At 31.4% G+C, this 25252-nt stretch overlaps 2 protein-coding genes across 4 annotated transcripts; one reads left to right on the top strand and one right to left on the bottom strand.

Annotated features, from left to right (window-relative positions):
• Positions 1 to 427: 427 nt before the first annotated feature.
• LOC112027043 (uncharacterized) lies at positions 428 to 5805 on the bottom strand. 2 transcript variants are annotated; one of them, XM_065775379.1, is made up of 11 exons: positions 5640 to 5805; positions 5365 to 5456; positions 4033 to 4138; positions 3409 to 3507; positions 3228 to 3293; positions 2944 to 3060; positions 2374 to 2448; positions 1768 to 1870; positions 1275 to 1322; positions 1021 to 1142; positions 428 to 901 (listed from the first exon to the last, which is right to left on the bottom strand). In XM_065775379.1, exons 1-11 carry the CDS (start codon positions 5709 to 5711, stop codon positions 803 to 805), a joined length of 999 nt encoding a protein of 332 aa, XP_065631451.1. In that variant the 5' UTR covers positions 5712 to 5805; the 3' UTR covers positions 428 to 802. The 2 variants fall into 2 exon arrangements, with proteins under 2 accessions (XP_065631451.1, XP_065631452.1); XM_065775380.1 differs by lacking the exon at positions 1275 to 1322.
• A 16392-nt stretch (positions 5806 to 22197) lies between these two features.
• Positions 22198 to 23925, top strand: LOC112027050 (B-box zinc finger protein 20). 2 transcript variants are annotated; one of them, XM_065775382.1, is made up of 3 exons: positions 22198 to 22655; positions 22913 to 23339; positions 23465 to 23583. In XM_065775382.1, exons 1-3 carry the CDS (start codon positions 22470 to 22472, stop codon positions 23473 to 23475), a joined length of 624 nt encoding a protein of 207 aa, XP_065631454.1. In that variant the 5' UTR covers positions 22198 to 22469; the 3' UTR covers positions 23476 to 23583. The 2 variants fall into 2 exon arrangements, with proteins under 2 accessions (XP_065631454.1, XP_065631453.1); XM_065775381.1 differs by having other exon boundaries at positions 22206 to 22655; positions 22913 to 23344; positions 23465 to 23925.
• The last annotated feature ends 1327 nt before the right edge of the window (positions 23926 to 25252 follow it).

A 25252-nucleotide genomic window follows, 5' to 3' on the forward strand; every position in this document is an offset into this window, starting at 1 on the left:
AATATACATGAGTTTCTAACTCAGTTATAAACAAAACATGTCTAAAATTTTCAAATTTTTTTTATTAATTATGTAATATATATTAAAAGAACTAATAGGATTTTATATTATATATGATAGTAGAAACCGAGTGCTTCACAACTGGTTTTTTATTAAAATTTATTAAAATATAATATATTTTAAACATATATGAAAATATGGATGTGTCGGGTCGGGTTTGGCAGATTTGTAATTTTATGACCCAAACCCAACCCGACCCGCTATAAAAAAAAAATAAAAAAAAAATTTATAACCCAACCTAACCCACCAAGCCCTAAAAACCGACCCAACTTGCCGGGTTGGGTCGGGTCGGGTTGGGTTTGACAGGTTGGCGGATTTTCTGCACACCCCTAATTTTGGACATGTGAGGTCCAATGCACTGAAACTCTAAACCCAAGTCAAACCCACTATACTCCACTATGTTAAGGGGGGAAATCTTACAGAAGCTTGTTTTTGTGGTGATGCAATTAGTATACATCTACGGGCCTAATTGTACATATTGTATACACATACTGATCAAGAAAAGAATGATCAGTGCTACATGAATAATGTTGCAACAAAGGGATATACTCAGGTGCTAAAAGCAAAGTTCCCTGTCTCGTATAGGAGTTGTCTGGAAAATTGTATCCACAACAAAACTCCTTAACTTCTCTGAGGTGTTCTTTTCTTCACTCCCTGATTTACAGTATACACTACAGATCACATTTTGTGCAGTACTGATACTTTATGGTACCAAATCATCTTCGATTCTAGGCACCTTCCACTATGGCTTGCCCTGAAGTACTTGGACAATCTCCTCCGCTCTTGATTGGATGCCTTTCAAATATTCCGTAAGAACACGCTGCTGGTAAGATCCTCCCTCCTGCAACAGTTTGAAGTGGATACCATCAAAAAGAGAAGAAGAAACAAAATCAGCTAAATCAGAAGTGAAGTGACTAGCATAAAATTGTCTGACATGATTCAAGGAGAAAGGTGTCTTACTGTTCGGATCAAAGTCCGCTCAATTCGTTTTTTAATGACAGCGTAAAACTCATCTGGTGAAATGTCCCCTTTGCCAACAGTCATTCCATTGATCAAAAGCTTGTTCCATTCTTCCTCTGGAGCTGCCACCCATATAAGGTCTATTAGTAATGCAGATCAGCAAGCTTCTCTCTTTATCAGAACAAGTAACAAACATTTATTAACATGACAAATTCTACTTAGTAAAGTGTAATGTATCAGTAGGTAATAGGAACCTTTTATTATGGCTTCGAGAAACTGCTCAGCCTTCAAAACTACTTCTCCTGCACCAGAAATATCACTAGGGGCTGGGTCTCTATATCATCAACTTTATAAGCAAAAGCAAGCCAAAAGAAAATGAATATAAAATTTATTCATAAAGAATTTTTAAAAGGGTATCATGCTTAGGGAATTTTAACCCAGGAAGCTATATTCATAAATAATAATGAATTTAAATTAAATCCACCAGTATAAATATATAATATGTATGAAACACAGTCAAATGTTTTTTCATAATAGAGTGATTAAATTTTTTGTTGGCTGTCAACCTACAGAAACCCTCCTTTTTCCTGGCTTATGACTGGTTGTGAACACAATATGTGACAATAAGTGCAGAAACAATAAGGTTTTGTGTAACTAATTTTTAGGTGATTTAGCTTTTAGTGTTTCTATCACCACAAAATCAGATTGTTTGCATGACATTACATCTAAACTCAGAAAGGGTAATACCTTTCTTCGCATAACTACGTTTGGAGAGAACTCTGGAAGCATAAAGTTGCAAGACCTTTTGCAACATAGCCTCCAGCCCTGGCTTATCCCCATCCTCTTTTGCCTACAGATGATCCACGATATATTTTAGTAACTTAATCGTTTATTATCTCAAATAAGGACTAGCATCTGAACAATGTTGCAAGAAAGATTTATGAAAATCAAGCACTACCATATGTAATATGAAATTTATGAATATTGATGACAGTCGATCACATTATTTTTTTTTACAAGTAACAGTCAGTCACATTATAAAAATAAACTTCTTAAATTATCATTATAACATACATGCTCCAGTATGCCTTTGTACACGTATAGAAAGATTGCATAGCTAGTTTGATGCTTGATGCTCAAAAAAATTAGACCTGGAATTATGCAAGAAGACAGGGTATAACTTTTTACTATGAAAATATGGCAATGCTGTTTGATGGAAAACATGCTTACATTTAAGTTAAGGTGTCTGACTACCATTCAGATTGAGTAAAATATAATTTACTGGCAGTAGTTGTAGCTCAATGGTCTTTTGCTACCAATGCAGGCAAAGATAAAAGAAAAAGACAGACTCACTTGCCGTAGCTGTGCATTGACCTCTGAAAGAAAGCCTTCATCTAGTTGCCCTTCTTGTTCCCTTTGGCTTATCTCCTAAAAATCACAAGATGTAATGATAAGTTACATAAATACAAATCAAAGAGATTTACAACGCTGTAAATTTGCACTAGCAAACATGAAAACACGTATTAACTAATCTACATGTACTTCAGCACAGCTGTCCAAGCAAATAGGTAACTCATCTAAACAACAAAGCAGCTGAAGCTACCATCTCCAAGTTCTTATTTGCTTCTTTTCTTTCTATCACTCCATCCATGGCTATATGGCATTATTTCCATTCTTCTAAATAGCCATCAGTGTCAACGAAAACTATAATGGTTGAAATGAAGTTTTCATGTAGACGAAGATCTATAGGTGAAGGGCAGTGATTCACAAGCTTGGTTAATAAGAACTTCATTGTCAGCTCACATGATAAGATAATAAAGGAGCACATGAAAAGGGTACTGAGAAAACTTCTCCATGAATAATACAGGGTACCCAACAGAAGATTGGAAATCAATTTAAAACCAAATTTAAGAAAAGGTTTACTTTCTCCATCAATACTAGGGCCTCGGGATCTCTAGGAGGCCAGCGAACCTCTTCCACTTCATCAACGACTGGTTTTAGTATCTCCTTGAGAACATCAGTGGATGACTCTATTTTTTCCTGCAGGAGAAAGATACAGGGAAATAAATTATGAGAGAACTACTAAGAAGAGGAAAAAAGGAGGGGAGGGGCGGAGGAGAGAATAAAGTGATATAACTGAAGCATACAGGGAAATCAAATAGAATTTCATTGATGAGAGAGAGGGACAAAGACAAAGAGAACAGTACCTTAGTCTTATGGACAAGGCAATCCACTATGCTCATTACAGATATGGCCAATTCTTCATAATCTTTCTGCAAAATGACAAAAATTATGTGTCAGTGTGTTTTTGTGCAAAGCAGGGATCTGAAATAAGTCAAACATCAGAATTTCATTAAAAATTAGAATTAACTAAGTAAAAAAGCATGCTTTATCATCCTCTGATTTGCAGGTATCAGTTCTTGCTGCAAGGCGTATCCAAAAACCTTCATTGAAAGCAAGGACATTTTCAACAACAAGCTTCTGAAGCTGTTCACAGAGCAAAAAAAAACAAAAAAAGCCAAAAATAAGTTTACTAAAATAGATTAATAGTGGAACCAAATAAAAGATATTTGCAGTTTCAAGTAAATGGAGAGCCACATTTACTGAATATAGAAATTTAATGAGCATCCCATACTTAAGAAGAAAAATTGAAAATATTCATGTGGAAACATTGTGGAAAGAGGTTCTTGCTTGATTTATAACATTAGAAACTCCATGAGTGAAATGTCCAAGATACTTTGTCATCTATATGAGTAAAAGCACTGCCTTGTATGGTCTAATAATCATTGATCCTTTAATATGAAATAAAGCAGTTCTCATCCACCAACTCACAAGACAAGAATAATTTGTTATCTTATCACAAAAATAGGAGAACAGCAAACCAAAGCCAATTTACTGAAATTATATTTAAAATAGATATTTTACCAAAAGGAAGACAAACAGCCAAAAAAAAAAAAACGATTAGCACCGGCACCAACTTTTATTTTCCCCTGGAAAACACCACGTACTTACTTCATTTGGATTTGCATCCCTCAGTGTATCTATCAGCCTATCCACTTCAACGGTCTTTTTGAAAGCTTCCTCAGCACCTTGACTGGCTGCATAGATCAAATTTCTCCTGTTTTATTAGATGCAAACACGCAATTTTACTACCGATAACTCCACCAATCAGATAAAAAGAATACTAGAGCTGTGTGACTGTAAAACTTGAACTAATCATTTCAGCATAGGCAAACACAGTTAAATCACACCTATTGGTCTCGGATGATTGAGGTAGAGAGAGCTGGCAGTAATTCAAAAGACTAAAGGGTAGCATTCCACTTAATTCTCTAAAATTAAAATACCCATCTAGGGAACACTCTTTTTCCCAATTGAACTCAATAAACAAGTTATATCTATAACATAACTTAATCTACTCTACTTAAGCTATTAATAGTTCTAAAAATTCTTATATTACCAAGCATGCTTATCATAAATCCAAAATAGGAATAGGCCCACGGTTTTTCTTCCACCATTTTCTTTCTTATATGCCTTGAGATCATTGCATAGCATAAATCACCAAGTCTGTTAGAGATAATCCAAGTCCAAGCCCATTGTAAAATCCTAGTCCAGTTATACTAGGAATCCTAGTCCTAATTGTAAATGCTGTCCTAACTATACTATTGTAACCCTAAGGTTAGTCAGTGTTAGCGTAGGGTCAGACTATTATGAGTCCTTTTGGTAGTGTTGTAGGAAGTAAAGCTTTAATTGTAGAGCTCTTATGATATAAAGTTTTAACTGAAAAACTCTTTAGAATTTTGAGCATTTGGCAAATTATAGCGAATAGCATTTTAAAAATCTGAATTTATAATGTAGATTCGTTTTTCTAAAAGCTCCAAATTTCAACTTTTCTCGTAGAGCTTTAGGAAGATTATAGTGCTCTTATTGGTGGGTTACCAAATGTTACATTTTTTTTTTTTTTTGGTTTTCAAAGCTTGATACATTTTAATACGGAGAGAACTCAATAGTAAATATGTAGCAATCACTAGGATAAACAAGTTTCATCAACAACATAACTTAATCCACTCTGCCTAAGCTATTAATAATTCCAAAATGTTCTAGCATTACCAATCATACTTAGTACAACCAAAAATATGAAAATTCCCACATTTTTTTTTCTTCCATTATTTTCTTTCATATATGCCTCAAGACCATTGACACAACATAATTCACCAACTCAAAGACACTCCCAATGGGTCATACACTCATACTATGCTAATCAAGTACCAATGCACAGAAAAATCACTTGATACCACAAAAACATTATCAGATAATATTTATTTATTTTTTTATATAATAAAGTACCTCCTCTTCCAATGCATTAAAGTGTTAGAAGAAAACGGCGTAAGCCACCGCAATCTAAAAGCCCCAACTTTCCAACTTTGCAACAATAAACTCTGCACCACAAAGCAATCAAACAGTATATAATTGAAGATTATCCATAACACAGAGCAGTTTATCTTTGAGAAATTACAAGTTTTATAAATAAATAAATAAAGTAAATTTATTGACTCCAAGTCTCCAACAAGTCCATTTAGTTTTAGAACTCATAAACAGCGACCCAAAAAAAAAGGGAGTACCTGGTTATGGTGGTGGGAATGAGAGAAGCTAAGAAGAGAAGGGGGTGATGACGTGGCAAAGAATGCAGCCATTTTTGTGTGGCCAGTAGCTGTACGGACTAAGATGGCGGAAGAGAGAGAGAGAGAGAGGTGTCACTGATAATGAGCAGTGACCGTTCAAGTTTTTGCAACCAAATCTTTTTGAGTTTTTTAATTTTATATATTTGCAATATTTTTATTTATTTTTTAATTGATGGAACAGTCCAAATAAAATTTTATTGGGCCAAACCTGGGCCTTGTTTCCACCAAGACTGTGATGTAGGAGAAAAATCCATGCCAAGCGGGAATATGTATAAGAACTAATCGGCTGGAAAAAAAAAAAAAAAAATATATATATATATATATATAGGCCCATTATGTAGCAAGAGACTAAATGGTTACTAATACCCATTGCTTATATTCGAGAGTGGGTTAACTGGGAGAAGATATATCATGTAGTTGTTATAGTTGAGCAAGATTTAGTTACAATACTTATGTGTTGTTTCTTTGGTTCTCTTGTTAATATTCTGTCATGTGGATTTTTTTTCATGGAATAGAAGTGTATTTTTTCAATCAAGTAGCCATATAACCGAATTTTAAGAGAGGAACTTAAGGAACAGTACATAAGATACTATACTTAAGTTTTGTTCGTTATAGTTTTATAGATATGTCATGTGTTTTGATGAGAAGCATCTACAAAACACCATTGTTTCTTACTATATTAGAATATTTGCATTATCTCATGCAAAAATTTATGTCTATTTTAGCATTATAACCTAATTTTTTTAAAATTTTATATACTCACTTTTCAAAATATCTTATATTTGATTATTTATTTTACACTAGATTTCATTGGAATATTATTTCTTTCTCAACTAAAAGTTACTGCCCTCAATCTAAATAATTTCTAAAACATTCATTTGCACAACTACAGCAATTATGTAAATTTATCCAATCAACCCCAAAATGCACCAAAATCAATTTATCTATCATTGTACAAAAATACATTAATATTATAATAATTGTGTAAATTTGCAAAAATACATTTGTGCTATAGTAATTGTGTAATTACACAATTATTGTAGTACAAATGTAATTTTGCACAATGATACATAAATTGATGGGGTGTATTTTGGGGTTGATTGGACAAATTTGGAACCTTATGCTATTTTACAACTAATACAAATACTATTATATAGCGTTTGGTACGAGGAAATCCATATTACTCCTGGCATCCAGATTTCTAGGAATGTGATTCCTAGGAATCACATTCCTATGAATGTAGCTATTCCTATGTTTGGTTTATTCCCAGGAATCTTAAATGAATTATTTATTTTTCTCATTCTATCCTTAAATTTGAATGTGAACTACCAAGTCATTTAAAAAAAAAAGGTTAAAATTGTCAATTTATAAAAAATACAATTTCCTTTAAGCCTGGGAATCTGGATTCCCACCTGTTTTAAAGGGAATTCATATTCCTATTAAGAGGGGTTTAAGAGGGGAATCCAAATTCCCTTGGCATCTGATTCCCTAATATGATTTGCAACTAAACATGAAAATCTTTAAACATTTCTAGAAATCCTAAAACATTACCCTGCACCAAGCGCTACATAACAATCAAATTAATGTAAAATTGTAGAAGAGGGCGCCCAAATTTTTTGAAAGAGGAGCCCAAACGCAAAATTGTAATATATATATATATATATAAATAATATTTTCTTAAGACTAAGGGGCATGGGCCCCCACCTAATTCTAGCCCTGAATTGGCATGGGCTACGTTCAAGAAGGTGCCACAGCGTAAATTCAAGGTTGGTTTTGATCCTAAAGATTGCTAATTTTTCTGCTCCTTCATTATTTAAGAGGCAAATGGATCAGGTATTTAGTTTAATATTGTAATATTTATAAACTCTTTTACACAATATTTCTCATTACATTTATAATAAAATGATTCATAATTCTGTTATTGGTTTTTAAGTTCTCTAATCATCCTAAGTCATATATACAAAATGACATCTTGTATCACCTCTTGTGTCCTGACTATTAATAACTTGGAAAATGATGCTTGGATACTCAAGATAGGTTTAACGCTAAAGTTTCTCCAAGTTTTCTATTGAAGAGATGTCCAAAACTATTGTGTTGGTTTTGCAAAATAGTATGTAATCTAACTTAATATCATAAATTTCATTCTTAAAAATTTTTCTTCTTACTTTCACAAATAAAATTTCTAGTTAAAAAAAATACTTTGTATCGCAAATTAAAATTCCATAATTACAAATTATTTTTGTAATTAAATGAGTTTTATATTCAAGTTTTATTTATTATTATTTCCTTTTATTAGTAGTTTGATGAACTATTACTTGATATTTATTATTATATATAATATAAAAGAGACTCAATATGAAAACTAAAAGTGTAACGGGTATGTAAAATTTTGAATTATTATTTGAACATATTCTTTAAATAAAATTAACACAAACATAAACATAAACACAAGAAAATATGTTTTTTTTTAATACTTTTTTTTACCACTATTCATATAAATTCAAATTTAAACATAAAAATATATAAATTATTTGTCAATATTTGAGCTAATTAGGTTATTTATAAACTAAACCATTAAGTAAAGCTTGCTATAGGTGCCCTACCCTCTCTTTCCGTTCCATGACACTTGAATCTTCATTTACTTATTTTAATCAATTAATTAATTAGTAGCCATTGATAATTTATTATAGAAAATTATTGGAATATTATAATTACTTTGTTGTTACCAAATCAGAGTTAATTTTAGAAAATGTCCTCTCTTTGACATAAAGCAAAAAATAAAATATCACAATTTGATGTTAGTTGCGCTATCTTTCTTACAGACCTTCCGATTTGGGTTCAATGACAATATTGTGCTTTTCTACCATGTTCTCTGTAATTGTAATCGGGAAAAGTGACTTTTGTCATGCCCATTGTATTAAATATAGTTTCATGTGTAGTCCTACATTAATCCTCGAGAGATTCTTGAGATTAGAAAATGGAATTCTAAAAGTTTTTGGTTAGATTCTAGTTAGATTGGTTTCGTGTAAGAAATATGTTTTCCTAAATGAGTTGTAAAACCCTTTTTTAGTCATTTTAGGGGAGAGAGAGAGAGAGTTTCAATAGGACGTCCAAAAACTTTTAGAATTCCATTTTCTAATCTCAAGAATCTCTCGAGGATTAATGTAGGACTACACATGAAACTATATTTAATACAATGGGCATGACAAAAGTCACTTTTCCCGATTACAATTACAGAGAACATGGTAGAAAAGCACAANCCCCCCGCCCCTCTTTTTCATAAATGATAGTTCACTATGATTGGGAGAGACAGTGGAAGTTTTTAAAGTTTAAAGACAAAAACTTAAGTGTTTCTTGCACTTATGGTTCAATTGATTTGTAAATAGCCTAGTTAATAAAAAGATTAATGGAATGCTTTTTCATATATTCTAATTCCAATATTTGAATAAAAATAATGAATGTTTGTTTGTACAAAATAAGACAAAAACATGTATGTTCCTATTTAAGTTTATGTTTAAGTTAATGGTATTTCTATTTAATGTTATAAATATGATAATTCTAAAAATGTTATCGGCTCATAAAATCATACTTTAAACAAGCCCATATTCTTGGGGGGGGGGTGGTGGGAAATTCATTGTTATGCTTAATGGTCACAAGACTTGTAAAATGCTTATAGGTTTAGCTCCTCAGTCCTTTTGTAATGTCATATTGTTGGAGCATGCCAATATTTTAAAATTGATTGGTTTCTTTCTCATTAAAATTCCTTTGTAGTTGATCAAAAAATATATATATTATCCCGTTCATACAGAGATTAAGATTAACCTATAGATCAAGCGAAATTAATGAAATAATTAATAATTCAATAATATTTCCTTTCCCTTTTTATTTACCCTCTCACTTGTGCCAATGATAGTGCTTGTATATTTAGCAGAAAAATGAATGTCAAACACAAGGGAGAAGGAAAATAGTATTAATACAAAGATACGCTACAAACTCCACTCAAAAGGCATGATAAATTTTAAAGGAGGTTGGGGCAACTTGTACTACACACAACACTCTCTCTTAAGCAATGTAGGAATCATATTTGTAAAACCCACATGATGTAAGAGGCAAGATATGTATAAGTAAATATTCCCAAAAATTCAATAAAAAAAAAAAAAATCCCGAATTGGCACTCTCATATGTTTTAAGTATATGATATCCACACACATGTTAATCTCGTATACATATTCGAATGATTTTGTATATACAGGTAACGTAAAATGCATTAGACCGATCAAAACCAATAAAACCTAGCGGGTTCTAAGCAAATTGTGTGACCTAGCTGGGTTTTAATGACCCAATTGAGTTTGTGAATTGTGTAAAATTACATTAACAAGTCAATCTCATTGACTTCTTTACTGATTTATATGTGATAATGTGGTAATTTAAATAATAAAAAACCTAAATAAATAATTAAAAAATACATTTTTCAGTTTCGCAAAGCCAGTTAGCACGTAAGTATGAGTATATGTTATATAATTTATTGCTTAAAACTTCTTTTCTCTTCTATTGTTTATATATATATATATAAAATGGGTCCAAGTTAAATATGGTGTAACTCTTTAAAGTTACACATTTTCTAATTTATTAGATTTAAGTAGATCTAACGGTAAAAAAAATGACTTATTAATACTGATATTATGATTAGCATCTCATTTATTGAATTTATGAAATTCTATACTAGTCTCTCCTTGCCAAAAACGTGTCATACACTCTCTCTACCCTCTCTCTCTCTCTCTCTCTCCTCCTAGAGTATAGATGATTCTAGGGAGCCACCAGGTATTATGTTGAGCACCACCAAGTCAGAATGGTTACCTATCTTGCTGCAAAGACTCTTTGTGGCCGATTTATTTTTTCATCATTAGCCTCTTTCATAAATAGCTTCATTGAATTGAAGAGTTTCCCCGTAGATCTGGCTTCTCATATTGCAAAACCAATCTTGGCCAAGTCCATTATTCCTACAGCTTTTTTGACATTGTAATCCTTGCTTTTTGAAATGAAAATTTCAAAATAATAATTATAATAAGGTAAGTGAAAGACATGATTACATTATCACATAGGGTGTTTTAGAAAGACTCAATCATGAGTTTTTTTTTTTTTTTCCTAAATATTTTCACCCTTACACCTATTATTTTGGCAAACCTCAAACGAAATTGGTCATGAGGGTTTTAGAAAAACTCAGCCACAACAGTTGTTCTCTAAAATAATTTTGACTTTGGCCATGAGTGATTCTTAAGAAAATGTTGATATAGCACTAATTCCGGTACCTTGAAACAATGGAGTTAGAAATCAATGGTTGAAGCTTACTATGGAGATGGGAGAGTTCAATGCTCTTTTTCTTTTCTTTTTCTTTTCTTTTTTTCTTTTTTTTTGACTTACTTCTAATATTTTTTTAACTGGACATATAATTTTGTTCTTAAATATATAATGGTAAGTGTTAGTGAGTTTTAATTCTTGCTTTTTATTTAGTTAGTGAGTGATATGACAATCTCTCATTAAAATAAAATGAGATTTCTTTTTAAAATGTAGTGAAGAAGACTGTTAGTATTTTTTTTTTTTCCTACTCTTTAATGGGAAGAGTTAATGTCAACCACTGATTTCTAGGGAATAATTATGACATAGCTAGAGTGTTTCAATCGGTTAGATTAAAGGGAAAATTATTAAATACTCCGAAAGTACCATAAATGCGTACCCCCCTCTCATACGAATTGTGGATCCTATTAATTAAAGTTATAATTTAATTAGTGAGATTCACAGTTATGTAAAATGAAGGAGTTGGTATTTATGGTACTCTAGGAGTACCCAATATTTTCCCAGATTAAAGAGAAATTTATGATCTTAAAAAAATATAACTCTTATGAAATTATATCAAATGTAACTTGAATCCCTCTCTCTCTCTCTCTCTCTCTCTCTCTCTCTCTCTCTCTCTCTCTCTCTCTCTCTCAAGCCTATTTAGTAGATGTGGCATATATTATTTTTTTTGCAACATTGAACAGTACCGTGGCAAATTTGCCACGGTACGGAATGCATGTGGCAAATTTTTTTTTCTTTTAATGTGTAGATTGTGTTGATGAGTTGTAATAAATATTATTTTAATGTGTAGTAAATATTATTTTAATGTATAGAATTGAATTATAAAACATCTGATAAATGGGATGTTGTAAAATGATGTGGTAAAATAATAAAGTAAGCCTTTGGTGTGGTAAAATGACATAATTTTTAGAACATCTGCTACGGATGCTCTAATCCTTGCTTTTTGAAATGAAAATTTCAAAATAATAATTATAATAAGGTAAGTGAAAGACATAATTACATTATCACATAGGGTGTTTTAGAAAGACTCAATCATGAGTTTTTTTTTTTTTTTTTTTCTAAATATTTTCACACTTACACCTATCATTTTGGCAGACCTCAAACGAAATTGGTCATGAGGGTTTTAGAAAAACTCAGCCACAACAGTTGTTCTCTAAAATAATTTTGACTTTGGCCATGAGTGATTCTTAAGAAAATGTTGATATAGCACTAATTCCAGTACCTTGAAACAATGGAGTTAGAAATCAATGGCTGAGGCTTACTATGGAGATGGGAGAGTTCAATGCTCTTTTTCTTTTTTTTCTTTTTTTGACTTACTTCTAGTACTTTTTTAACTGGACATATAATTTTGTTCTTAAATATATAATGGTAAGTGTTAGTGAGTTTTAATTCTTGCTTTTTATTTAGTTAGTGAGTGATGTGGCAATCTCTCGTTAAAATAAAATGAGATTTCTTTTTAAAATATAGTGAAGAAGACTGTTAGTATTTTTTTTTTTCCTACCCTTTAATAGGAAGAGTTAATGTCAACCATTGGTTTCTAGGAAATAATTATGACATAGCTAGAGTGTTTCAATCGGTTAGATTAAAGGGAAAATTATTAAATACTCCGAAAGTACCATAAATGCGTACCCTCCTCTCACATGAATTGTGGGTCCCATTAATTAAATTTATAATTTAATTAGTGGGATTCATAGTTATGTAAAATGAAGGAGTTGGTATTTATGGTACTCTAGGAGTACCCAATATTTTCCCAGATTAAAGAGAAATTTATGATCTTAAAAAAAATATAACTCTTATGAAATTATATCAAATGTAACTTGAATCCCTCTCTCTCTCTCTCTCTCCATATATATAAAAGTTTATACCTTAAGGGCATAATTGAATTTTACTATTGTTTTAATATAAGTGGAACCACTCCCCTCACTCCTATTAAAATTCCCTGGAGCGCTTCTTCCTCCCTTTAAAAAAAAAAATTAATGCAATAATCCAGCTCATTCCCCCATATACAAACAAACCAGCCGGAACAGTTTTTGGTGGCTGGTCCATGTTGATGTACGGTGCAGAAAGAATATAAGTTTTACAACTAGTTTGGATGGAGAAAGTTCGGGATTGATGGAGACTTGAAGCACATGTTACGTATATAATACCAAGATTTGTTTCTAAGCTTTTAGGCTGACATTATTATGATTAAGTATCCAGTAGCTAAAAAGGTGATCTTGGATGTATCACCAATTCGATCACCAACCCATGGGGCCTTCCCATTGACTAGTTTGCTGAAGAAATTTGATTCTATTGGTATTTCAACCTTGAACAACTTCATGATTGATTTTTGGACCCCAAAAAATATAGGGTACCCTTTTTATTTATTGTTAGTCTTTGTGTTAGAGATAAGAGAGCAGAGCTAACCACATTGTTTAGAAGAGTGTTATTGTCGCAAGAACGCATTGATTACATACGTACACATCTTTTATTGCCCTAACGCAACACTGCTCAACGGTCAACTGTGCGCCGAATTACCTATCAATTTTCATCGAAGACATTTATATATATGGTTGAATGTTTAAAGGGTTATTTGACTCATAACCCTTTAAAAACTATCAAATTTTTTTTTTTTTGAGATAGTTTCAACTTATAACGTTAGTTCTTGATGACAACTCTTTATCATTAGACCAAAACATCAATTAATTTTTAGTGCAAGCAGGGATTGAACTTCAAATCTTTTATACAATTATCAAAAACTTTACCAGTTGAGTAAACTAGAATCCACTAAATACTATTAAGTGGATATCATTCAAACCAGCTCAACCCCAAAATTTGATGCCACAGCTTTTCAGTTTCATGGATTAAAAGTACACTGGTGCCAAGTGCCAACATTCTAGTGTATGATTTTCAAGGGCCTTCTCCTGAAAGACCTTATTTAGGCCTAACCATATTAACACATACACCCATAACAAAGTGTTTATGATCTCTGATAAATAAATAAATAAATTTATAATTCAATAGTTAAGAAGAGGAATTTGAACATTAAACGTCTTCATTAGAAACATCAATATATATTAGTTGAATTATAAGACTTTTGGCAGAAAATAAAGAATATCAATATATACAATATTACAATCTACAAATCTTCAAATTGGTAACTATTGCAATTGCTTAACCAATATGGTTTGCTTGTTTGCTTGCTCCACCCTCAATCCTATCACTCCTAGAATCAGAGACACACGTACGAATCACCAACCAACTTTGTCCAAATATAATTCAATAATTAAGAAGAAGAATTTGAACATTAAACGTCTTCATTAGAAATATTAATGGATATTAGTTGAGTTATAATACTTTTGGCATAATAGAAGGGTATGGTTAACAAGTGTCCTTAGAACATTTGTTAATATATCATTTTAAGAAAGTTTTGATACTACGAAAGACTTGGCATAATAGAAAGAAGGGTATAGTTAACAAGTGTTCTTAGAGCATTTGTTAATATATTGTTTTAGAAAAATTTTGATACCACTTTGGTGGAAAATATAAAAAGTTATAAAAAAAAATTATTGTTGTTTTTCTTTTTCCATAAAAATTTAAAAAATATATTTTTTAAACCAATACCCTAGGGGCAACTCCACATTGAAGGTAGGGTGGGCACAGGACCACCCTAACCTAAAAAGAATAATTACTATATATAATGTTTAAAAATTTTATGATTTGTATACCCTTAAAAAAAATTTGTGACCACCCTAAATTTTTCAAGGCCTAACAAAGTTAAACTTTGATCACCTTAACAATATATTAGGTCATTTTAAACAAAAAGAAAAAAAAAATATTGAACTAAAATTTAAAAGAGATGTAACTTGCAGTATTGATAATGAAACTTGTTATAAAACTTTATGTTTTGCATTTTTTTTTTTTTTACTTTTTCTTTTTTTGCGGAGAAGTTGTTATTAATCTATGAAATTGTCTTTTTATTAAATTTTGTATAATTCAGACCCATTTGGTAATGTTATTCTAGTAACATTATTTAAGTATTGTGAAAATACGTATGGATGAAAAAGTGCTGTGAAAATACATGTTGTGTTGTTTAAACAACGAAAATTGTTGTTTAAACAATACAACCAAACAGACTCTCAAATTTCTTAACAATTACCTTAGAAAAAAAATTCTAACAAAATCCATCTATACAATATTACAATCCATAAATCTTCAAATTGATAACTATCGCAATTGCTTAAGCAACCTGGTTTGCTTGCTTGCTTGCTCCACAACCCCCCAATCCTCTCACCCCTAGAATCAGACACAAACATACTAATCATCACCCAACTTTTGTCCAAATATGAAATTATATGTGTTCCTCACACATGGTCTTTTCTCAAACACGCCTATCACATGATTTGTCTAAACAATTTGTGAGGCTTTCATCATTACTTCATATGCTTCAACAACCCCATCCATGTGAGAAGTATCGAAACTATACAGCATACACAAAAATAAAATAATTTAAAATGGTTGAAATGTTTCTTTCATATCTATCTGCTTATTACCTTTTTTGTGCCGTGCTGACAACTTGCATATCTTTTATAATTTTTTTTTATTCTATAAAAGATCAATCATATCGAGGTCTGAAAAAGTGCTATTTGTCGTTTAGCTTTGGCGGCCTTTCCTGGATTCTTTAATCAAAGTCTCTTTCCTCAAATTTCTTGCGTTCACATTTTTCATTTGAACGAGCATTAGTCAACGAATAATGAATGATACAAGGAATAGCCACCAAGCTTTTGCTTGATAAAATAAATTATTTGATGGCATTCAATTCACCACCATGTTCCTTTAATCTTTCGTTCACAAATCCTTTTTTTTTTTTTTTACCCCAAGATCCTATGATCTTTACATTCATTCCAAATCAACTTGTAAAATTGAATAAGAACCAATATCGCAATAATTCATTCATTAAAAAAAAAAAACCAAAAAACAAGTAGGGGGTGTTTGGTTTGCTGTAATGTGTTTTTGATGTGATGTATATTACGATGATGTAACATTAAAGTCTCATTTGGGAGGAAGAAATAGAATGGAATGAAAATGAATGAAAATTACAATTTTAGAATATTCTTCCCCTTCCTTATTTTGGAGTTTTAATAGAGGGAATAGAAATCTCATTCACTTGTTTGGAAGTTTAAGTGGGAGGAAATGGAATAGGTAGAAGGGAACACTCATTACTCTCTATTCACTTAAAATCTCAAATTTTCATTCCCCTCAAAATTGGGAGGAATATGAGAGAATAAAATTAAATTTAATATTTTTTTACTAAAACTCTCAAAATACCCCTATATATTTAATCTTTTATTTTAAAATATAAGTCTAATAGTAATATTGTCATAAAATAATTCCATTACATTTCCTCCATGTTGCTCCCAAACAAGATTACTTATATTCCATTCATTTTCATTCTTTTTTATTCCTTTATTTTAAAACATCCAATCAAGGTTACTTAATTCCATTCCATTCATTTCCCTTACTTAAAAACATTTCATTCCATTTATTTCCTTTCCATTCCCTTATGAACATTCCATTCAATTCCATTTTCTTATGAACTCCCAAACGAAGCCTAAGATCTTTGGTTTATTTTATTTTTTCTAACATTACCATAATCTAAAATTATAAAATATATCATATTACCTTAATATAATATCACGGCGAACTAAATGCCCCGTAGTGTGTTCATAGTACATAGAAGTTGCAATTTACAAGTGAACTTGACTAAAAAAGCTACCATTTATAAATGAACTCGACTTTAAATTCATGATTGAGAATCAAGAGTTCTTTTGTAAATTATAGTTGTGTGTATTATTTATCATTGACGTGATGCACATTACGATGATGTAATATTAAGATTTTTGGTTTATTTTATTTTTTTTAATATTATCATAATTTAAAATTTTAAAATATATCACATCACTTTAATGTAACATTACGATGAACCAAATGCCCCCTACTATATTTATAGTACATAGAAGATACAATTTACGAGTGAACACGACTATAAAAGCTATCATGTGAACTTGACTTTAAATTCGAGATGAAGAATCAGGAATTCTATTGTAAATTACAATTATGTGTACTATTTGTACACTTATCTATGTGCAGTAGTAATTTCCCCAAAAAAATCCAAAAGAAAAAACCTTTCGCAATTCATCATTTTTATTTAGCTTGATGCAACATTTGAGGCACTACTTATGACTCACTCCTCTTAAAACGAAAATCACGTTATTCACATCCAAAAACTATCTGCCGAAATCATAACAACTCTGAAATTTCCATCAAAGGAATTAAATATTCTTGTTTTTTAATTTACAGCTGAATTTTATACAGTATAATTTACTTCTTAAACAAAATAGGGTTATTCTAACAAGTGCCTTTACGGCATTTATTAATAATCTATTTTAATAAAATTTTGATACTATTTTTATGAAAAATAAAAAAAGATGTCAAAATATTAATTAATTTTTTTATTTTTTATTAAAACTTTCTTTAAATAGACTATTAATAAATATTCTTAGAACACTTGTTAGCATTTTTCAACAAAATAAACCTATCACGAAGTAATACTTGTGACAAGATGTTCCTTGTCTAAACTAAGGAAAACACTAAACGCGGCACAGACATTTTTAGTACAGTTCATTCATATAAATTTCAAGACAGTCGGTACCGTAAATTTTGACTAAAAAGTAGCTTTCATCAACTTCAATGCTCCCATATTTATTAGGTACGATTCTCCAAAAGACTGTGCACCAATTTAAATATTTCTAAATATTTTTCTCCTCTATTGGAATGTTACTTATGTTTTGGCTGATTTGTTAAAAATTAAAAATTTATTACTAAAAATATTATAGTAAAATTATTTTTAAAAGATAAAATATTGTTTATTTGTTAATCTTTACGTGTTTTTTGTGTTTTAATTGGTCTATAAATAGTATCATGAGACCAGTCAAAAAAACAAACGCATTGCTAAATAAACGCACACTTCAGTCTAGTTTGGATAGCGACAGGTTATACGTTTTACACATTTACGTTTTTTTCTAAGTCTTGTGCACTATTTACGGGACCTACATGTACGAAATCTGACAAAATTAATTTTAAAATTGGCTCTCACGATACTATTCACATATTTAAAAATTATTTTGCTACAGTATTTTTAGTTTTAATTTTCAATTTTCAATAATAAGCATTATCTAAACAGACCCATGTATACATTTTCCCTTTCTATAAGTAGAAATTCTTAATTCGGCCAAAAAAAAAATGTAGAAATTTTCTTAAAACACAATTCTTTTATACTTCACTATCCATGTTACCTTTAATATAAAATATAATATTATTTTTATTTTTATTTTTATTTTTTACTTTTCTTTCTTTATAATCTTGTTATTGCAAATGAAGATATTTAAGTTGAAGGGTGGGAATAATTATTTTAAGCAATTGCTTCTAATAATTGAGGATTTAATTAGGATGTACAAAACTACAAATATGATAAGGAAAACATGATTTCTACATTAAGACATTACCACACTAAGAATCCATGAACCTTGTTAGAAAATAAAGAATAACTACAAGAACATATAATTTATATACGTTTTAAGCAGCACAAATTTGATCATATTTTGAATTAAGTCTCTTGAACTCAATCAATTAGAACATCAACATATGTCCTATAATCTCCTCTATTTTATAACAAGATTTCTTTATTGTCATCACCCATAGATATGGATCCTAAGATGTTTGTCTTAGCAAAGAAGAAAAAAGAATTATGTGTGTTTAGATTAACTTATTTTTATCAATTTAATTTATTTTGTTTATTGTGTTACTAGGAAAAAATAATCAGTTGTACCTTGATATCCTTTAAATAATTGTACATTACCTTTTAGGGGATGAAAATAGACTCAACAAAATAAACCAATAGTTTATTGCTACAAAATAATGTTATTGAACCTTTGATAATTCCAATCACCTATGTATCCAACACCTCAAAATCCAATTATTTTGTAGTTGTTTTCCAGCTTGCTTACTCAAATGATTCTCAAGCACGCCAAAGACAATTTATATTATTTCAAATTGATTGATTTGATATCATGACCTAGGACCGACCTATAAAACAAAAGCACACTTATTCAAATTTCTTGAATTTTAAGGTAGATTATGGTAACCAAGAGTAGAATAATAAGGCCAACCTCTTTTATTGAGAAGAAGGAAAAGTATTACTAGTGTGGGGCCAAGAGATCGTACGGCCACGGCTCACTCCAAGCCAGGCCCAAGGGGCCCAATCCGAGGAGGAATGACTACCCAGGGCTAATTTGGGGAGCAAACTCTTCTTTGGATCCACGCCGAGGATCCCCTCGTCCTCGGCATACTAAGGATAACTGTAGGGGAGGGAGGACAGACCCAGAGCAAGTTGTCATCTCAACACTTAATACGTTCACCTAACCCTTCTGGCCGCATTAATGGGGATGCAACCCCCGGGCAGGGCTACATCGATCAGGGTGAACCACTTGAGGGCGAATACGACCTCTGATGGGACAAGCAGCCAGAGGATAGGCCAATGAACGATCAACAGAAGGAAAAAGAGAGTAATATATAAGAGAGACAAGCAAAATGTAATAGGGGTTTTTTTGGGAGAAAGGAGGAAAAAGGACTCCTCGGCCATGGGCCAAGGAGTATCCACTAGTTGTAAATTGTTCCAAGTATTTTATTCAAAAAGAAAAGAAAAGATGTTCTCGCTTCTAGGACGCCGGTCAGCGCCTAAACCTTCAACCTACTCTCTACAAATTCATTGTTCTGGGTTCGTTGGGCCTATGACCAATCTCTTTTGGGCTTAGGCTACAAAAACCGACCCTACAACTAGCATTTTAGAATTATTTTATTAAACTCACAAATAAAAATTAAATTGATTTTTTTTTAAAGATAATTACAATATGCTACTAATTATGCAGTTCTAACTCTTACCTCCTTAGACCCTCAAGCACTTTATGTATATGAAGGTATAAAATAAGTTACAAGGCTCTTGGTTAAATTGATTATTTCTAATCTGTGCTTAAAAGTAATTACTCCAGCATGTGTTTTAAGGAAAATACTTACGTCGGAACATAGCAAAATGGTACTTCCTTCTTTCATATTTATGGTAGACCTCACCATAAATTTAATGAGTAGACCTCATCATAAATGTGAGAGGATTGAGCACCATTCATTATGTTTTGAGAGTACCTAAGAATTACTCGTGCTTCAAACGGTTGAAATGCAAGCACAGTAATGAAAAAAAAACTACTCCCTCCATCCCACTTTTTTTGTCTTCTATTCCATTTTGAGATGTCCCAAAATATTGTCCTGTTTCTAAAAGTAAAAATCATTAATTTGCTAATGTTCCTATTATACCTCTATTAATTTACTAATTCAATTTTTTTATAAATTTTTTTAAGGGTAGTTTTGAGAACTTGTACATTTTTAAAAGGTAGACAAAATAATAAATAATATTCTCTTAAAAAATTTAACTTTTCAAACAGTACAGTGGGAAGGAGGGAGTATATGATTTATACCAAACATAAGGTCAATACTCATCACTAACAAACACTGAAAGTAGTAATAAAGAGTTTGTGTTTAAATATGTCAGATTGGACTTTTCCTAGCAAAGCCTTCAATCTGGCTTTACTGAAAAACAACACAGTTGGGAGTTGGGACTGTTAATTATGAATTAACTATCAATCCCCTTTATTCAGCAAAAAAAAAAAAAATGCTGTCAATCTCCTTTGAGTTGGGTAATAATTGATTGCATGTAGATAAATTAAAATACAATTTGCTTGCACCTAAAAAAATATAAAAATAAATCATTATAACAGCCAAGTTTCTAATAAGAAAAAGGTACACTAAATTTAGGAAAATACTAAACTATTATAAAAATTTTACTATAAATAATTTATAAATTGATGCGGAAAAATTATGATTGGGACCACATAAACAATATAATAAACAAATATTTGAATCACTTTTTATTTATTTATTAATAATACATTAATTTGTAAAAATTATAGAATGTAGTCAAATTTGTAATATTCCAAATAATTCTCTAAAATTTAATTATATGGTTGGAAACTGTAACTTTACACAAGAAAAGGTATTGACCAATAAACCATCACATAGTTTCTATGTATACTTGTATATTTGTATTACATTATTTACATTGACTAATAAATCAAATTGTTGAATTAATTAAAGAACATAACATATAACAAACAAATCTAACTCTGACCAAATCTTACTTAAAATTAAGTAAACTGTCACATATAAATCGATTTTGGAAAAGTATATTTATAACGAACAAGGCAATCATCATGTGGCCCAAAGAAAAAAGAAAAGAAATGCTATAAATGAATCGAATGGGATAGATTCCAGATCAGTGGGGAATATTATATTGAGTTTAATTTAGCCCATCCCAGAAAAAGTGATGGAAATAAAAATCAACAACCTCTGGTCTCCCCAAAAGCTGACACTGCTCCATCAACCTCTCTCTCCCTCTCTCCCTCTCTCTCTCACTATGATCATATTATTCAGTTTTGAAAGAAGAGCAGGGATCAATAAATAGAGAGATAAATGCTTTCCCATGCTTCCAATTCAGACAAAGTCAGAAGGAGAGTGATAGCTTTAACCTTAAAATTACAAGTAATTTTATAGACATGGTAAAATCTCCCAATAATACACGTTTGGCTGTTGCATATAACCGTACGTATATCTTGCACCGAAATCGTAACTTCAGTAGAAATTATGTGTGTACATTTGTATGCAACTGTTACTGTGAACTAAACATTACTCTTTTTACAATAAAAAAATGATAATAACACAACTTTTACCGTAATTTATTTCCATGACAAATCGTGAGTAATTAAAAAAAAATTATAAGTCCATAACTTTGTTACAACTTTGTTATGTAAGCAAGTTATGATCCTAACATTATTCTTTACAATATTCTTGTTTTTAATTATTTATGATTCATCAAATTTATTATTTTATTATTTTATTTTGATATATACTAATAACTACCGCTTTATCTATTGTAAAAATGTGGTGACAATTTGTTACGTCACTGCCAGAACTCTAAAATTAAAGCCAAGAAATCCAAGTTGGTACCTCTTACTCAAAGTATATACATACTAGAGAGAGAGAAGGAAGGGGAGCTTTGAAATACTGGCCAATGGCATATATCTTGAAGCCAGACAGTACAAAGAGTTAAGATCTCTGAGAGCTAATTGACTGCTATCTCTGGCCCCAAATGCCCAGTAGCCCATAACACTTCGTCTCTTTACCTCACGTTATTTTTCCCTTATCAGTCAGTCAATTTTTTTGTGTAGATTAGAGAGAGAAATCAAGAAGGAGAGTTGCTGAAAAGAGATCATGAAGATCCAGTGCGGCGTGTGTGACAAAGAAGGAGCCGCGGTATTTTGCCCTGCAGATGAAGCAGCTCTTTGTGATGGCTGTGATCATAGCATCCACCATGCAAACAAGCTCGCCAGCAAACACACACGCTTCTCTTTGGTCCACCCCTCCTCCAAAGAATTCCCTCTTTGTGATATCTGTCAGGTACTTATTCCTCATCTCCTTCCTCCTAGTCAATAATAAGAGAGAGACAAGTCATATATAATGAATAAAGTCCCTTTATAATTCCTTGACCCTGATTAGTCTGTTCAGAATTCATAGCCGACCCAAGAATTCTGGGACTAAGACTTTGCCATTGTTATTGTTGTGTAATTTTGGTTGGAAAAAAAAAAGGTTCAAAACAACCATTAGAAGAAGAAATTGATGATATTGGACTATTGGTTATCTTCTCTAAATTGCAGGAAAGGCGTGCCATTCTTTTTTGCAAAGAAGATAGAGCAATTCTTTGTAGAGAATGTGACCTTCCAATTCACAAAGCCACTGAGCATACCCAGATACACAATAGGTTTCTTTTCACAGGTGTAAAGCTCTCTGCCTCTTCTTCTTTATATCCAACCTCATCATCTTCCACTGCCTCTGATGCAAACATTGGTACTGAGAATAGGAGCACAAAGTCATCCATAAAGATACCAAAACCAATTCATAATGAAGCTTTGAGCTCTCCTTCAAGTGCAAAAACGACACCACCAACTATCAAGATCAATGAAAATGAGAATAACACGGTTTCTATTTCAACCAGCAGCATATCAGAGTATTTGATGGAAACCTTGCCGGGTTGGGGAGTTGAAGACTTTCTTGACTCTTCATCAGCTAATTACAACGGTTTCTGTAAGGTTTGCAGTGCAGCCTAAAATAAAATAAGCCTTTGTTTTGTTTGATTTGTGATAGCTTTTATTTTCAAGAGCATCAAGTTTATTAATTTGCTAATATTAGCCACCTAATTATTGGTGCAGTCCTATGGTGATTTTCTTCCATTTGAGGATCAAGATCTTGGAAGAAATATTAGTTCATTTCCATCAGAAGAAGGTTTGGCCAACTGGGTTCCTCAAGTTTCACCTCAATCCTCTCAATTTCCTTGTCTTCCCCACACTGAGTTTCTGAACCCATTTAAGGAATCAGAAAAGACAACTAACGTGAAAAGAACTAGCCGGAAATGGAGCACTGATGCTTTTACAGTACCTCAAATCAGTTCTCCATGTCTCAAGAAATCCAGACACTTCAGATAGGATTTTACATATTAGATGTTTCTTTTTGCCAATTATGGTTCGATCTGTTTGTGATCTCTAGATCATCTCTTCTGTCTGTTTTAAAATGGGGTCAGTTTTTCTTCATTGTTTTTTGCTAGTCTTCAGTTGGATTGTTTTGCAATCATGTAAACACTTTAAATGTGAAATAGTTCCATTTTCCTCTGCAATTATCCTATTCCGCTGTTTTTCATTTAGCTTTTTGATTCTCCTACATCCATATTTCACACTTCTTTTTTCACACTGCTTTCATGCGGTTAAAATATGTACATTCTTACATTAATTATGGTATTTCACATTTCTTTTTTCACATTGCTTTCGTGCATTAAAAGAGGTACGCTATTACATTAATTATGGATGCGTGTGTGTGAAAAACTTCTAATACTATATGTTAAAGCATAGACATTCCTACAACCATTGTAGATATAAGCGTGAAAAATAGAGCAGATAAACGAAAGAAAGAATATACCACCGCCTCGTGTAGGCGAGTTGGTACCCGAGCTGTATAGAGACTGATTACTGGGGGCTCAAGCTCCCGCATTTACCTAGCGAAAAAAAAAAAAAACGAAAGAAAGAATACTTAACCATTCAAAGCATCATTTAACAGATTTTTGTTTAGAGCACCATCTAACATATTCTTGTTGTTCATCAATATATATATATATGTGTGTGTTCTTGTATAATCCACACTCATTAGGCTTAAAAGTTTTTTTCTTTTTCTTTTTTATAACCAAGGCTTAAGTGTTAAAAGTAATTTTTGTTTTCTTTGAATTTTACTAACATGTGTCCTTAGAGTATACAATAGTAAACTATTTTAGAAAACCTTTTTATGAAAAAATTATCAACTTTTTTTACAATTTTTTCAATTCCTTATAAAATATTTCTAAAAATGAATGATTAATGTGTGCCTTAGAACACATTAATCGAACCCTTTTTCATTTACAACAAAAGCACAAAGTTCGGTAAATAAAATACTTAAGAGATAAACTTAATGGCCCACCATGAGAGGGTAATATAATATGGTCTACAAAAACTCTTGATTGATCATAGTGTATTGCATAAATGGAACGGTCATATAACTACGGCTTTTAAAAGTTAATAGTATTTTTTTTTTCTTTTTTTACACCAAAAGCACAAAGTTCGAAAGAAAATTTAGAGATAAATTTAATGGCCCACCATGAGAGGGTAATATAATACAGTCGAGAAAACTTTTGATTGAGCGTATTGTATTGCATAAATAGAATGGTCATTTAAGACCTTACTCTCCATGTGTGGGTCCCATAGGTTATGAGAGAGTGGTCTCATGAGATGCCACCTCCTTGTGTTAAAAACTTAATTAATATTCTCTACATCTGTGGAGGGTGGACTATCTCAATCATTATCGATTAATATTCTCTATCCGTGTGAAAGATGGACCATCCCAATTATTATCGATTAATTTTCTCTATCCATGTGAAGGATGTGCCATCTCCAATTATTATTTTCTTTTTTTAGATA

Source organism: Quercus suber, unplaced genomic scaffold, assembly GCF_002906115.3.
Source record: "Quercus suber isolate HL8 unplaced genomic scaffold, Cork oak 2.0 scaffold_110, whole genome shotgun sequence".
NCBI lineage: Eukaryota > Viridiplantae > Streptophyta > Magnoliopsida > Fagales > Fagaceae > Quercus > Quercus suber.

Bases quoted from the DNA above. Each gene is read 5' to 3' on its own strand.
- LOC112027050 (XM_065775381.1), top strand. From the start codon at position 22,470: ATGAAGATCCAGTGCGGCGTGTGTGACAAAGAAGGAGCCGCGGTATTT. The intron at 22,656-22,912 runs GTACTTATTCCT...TCTAAATTGCAG, and splicing joins CTCTTTGTGATATCTGTCAG to GAAAGGCGTGCCATTCTTTT. The intron at 23,345-23,464 runs GTTTGCAGTGCA...TTATTGGTGCAG, and splicing joins ATTACAACGGTTTCTGTAAG to TCCTATGGTGATTTTCTTCC.
- LOC112027043 (XM_065775379.1), bottom strand. From the start codon at position 5,711: ATGGCTGCATTCTTTGCCACGTCATCACCCCCTTCTCTTCTTAGCTTC. The intron at 2,449-2,943 runs GTAAACCTTTTC...TGTGATTTTTAG, and splicing joins CCCTAGTATTGATGGAGAAA to GAGATAAGCCAAAGGGAACA. The intron at 1,871-2,373 runs GTGAGTCTGTCT...GATCATCTGTAG, and splicing joins TCAATGCACAGCTACGGCAA to GCAAAAGAGGATGGGGATAA.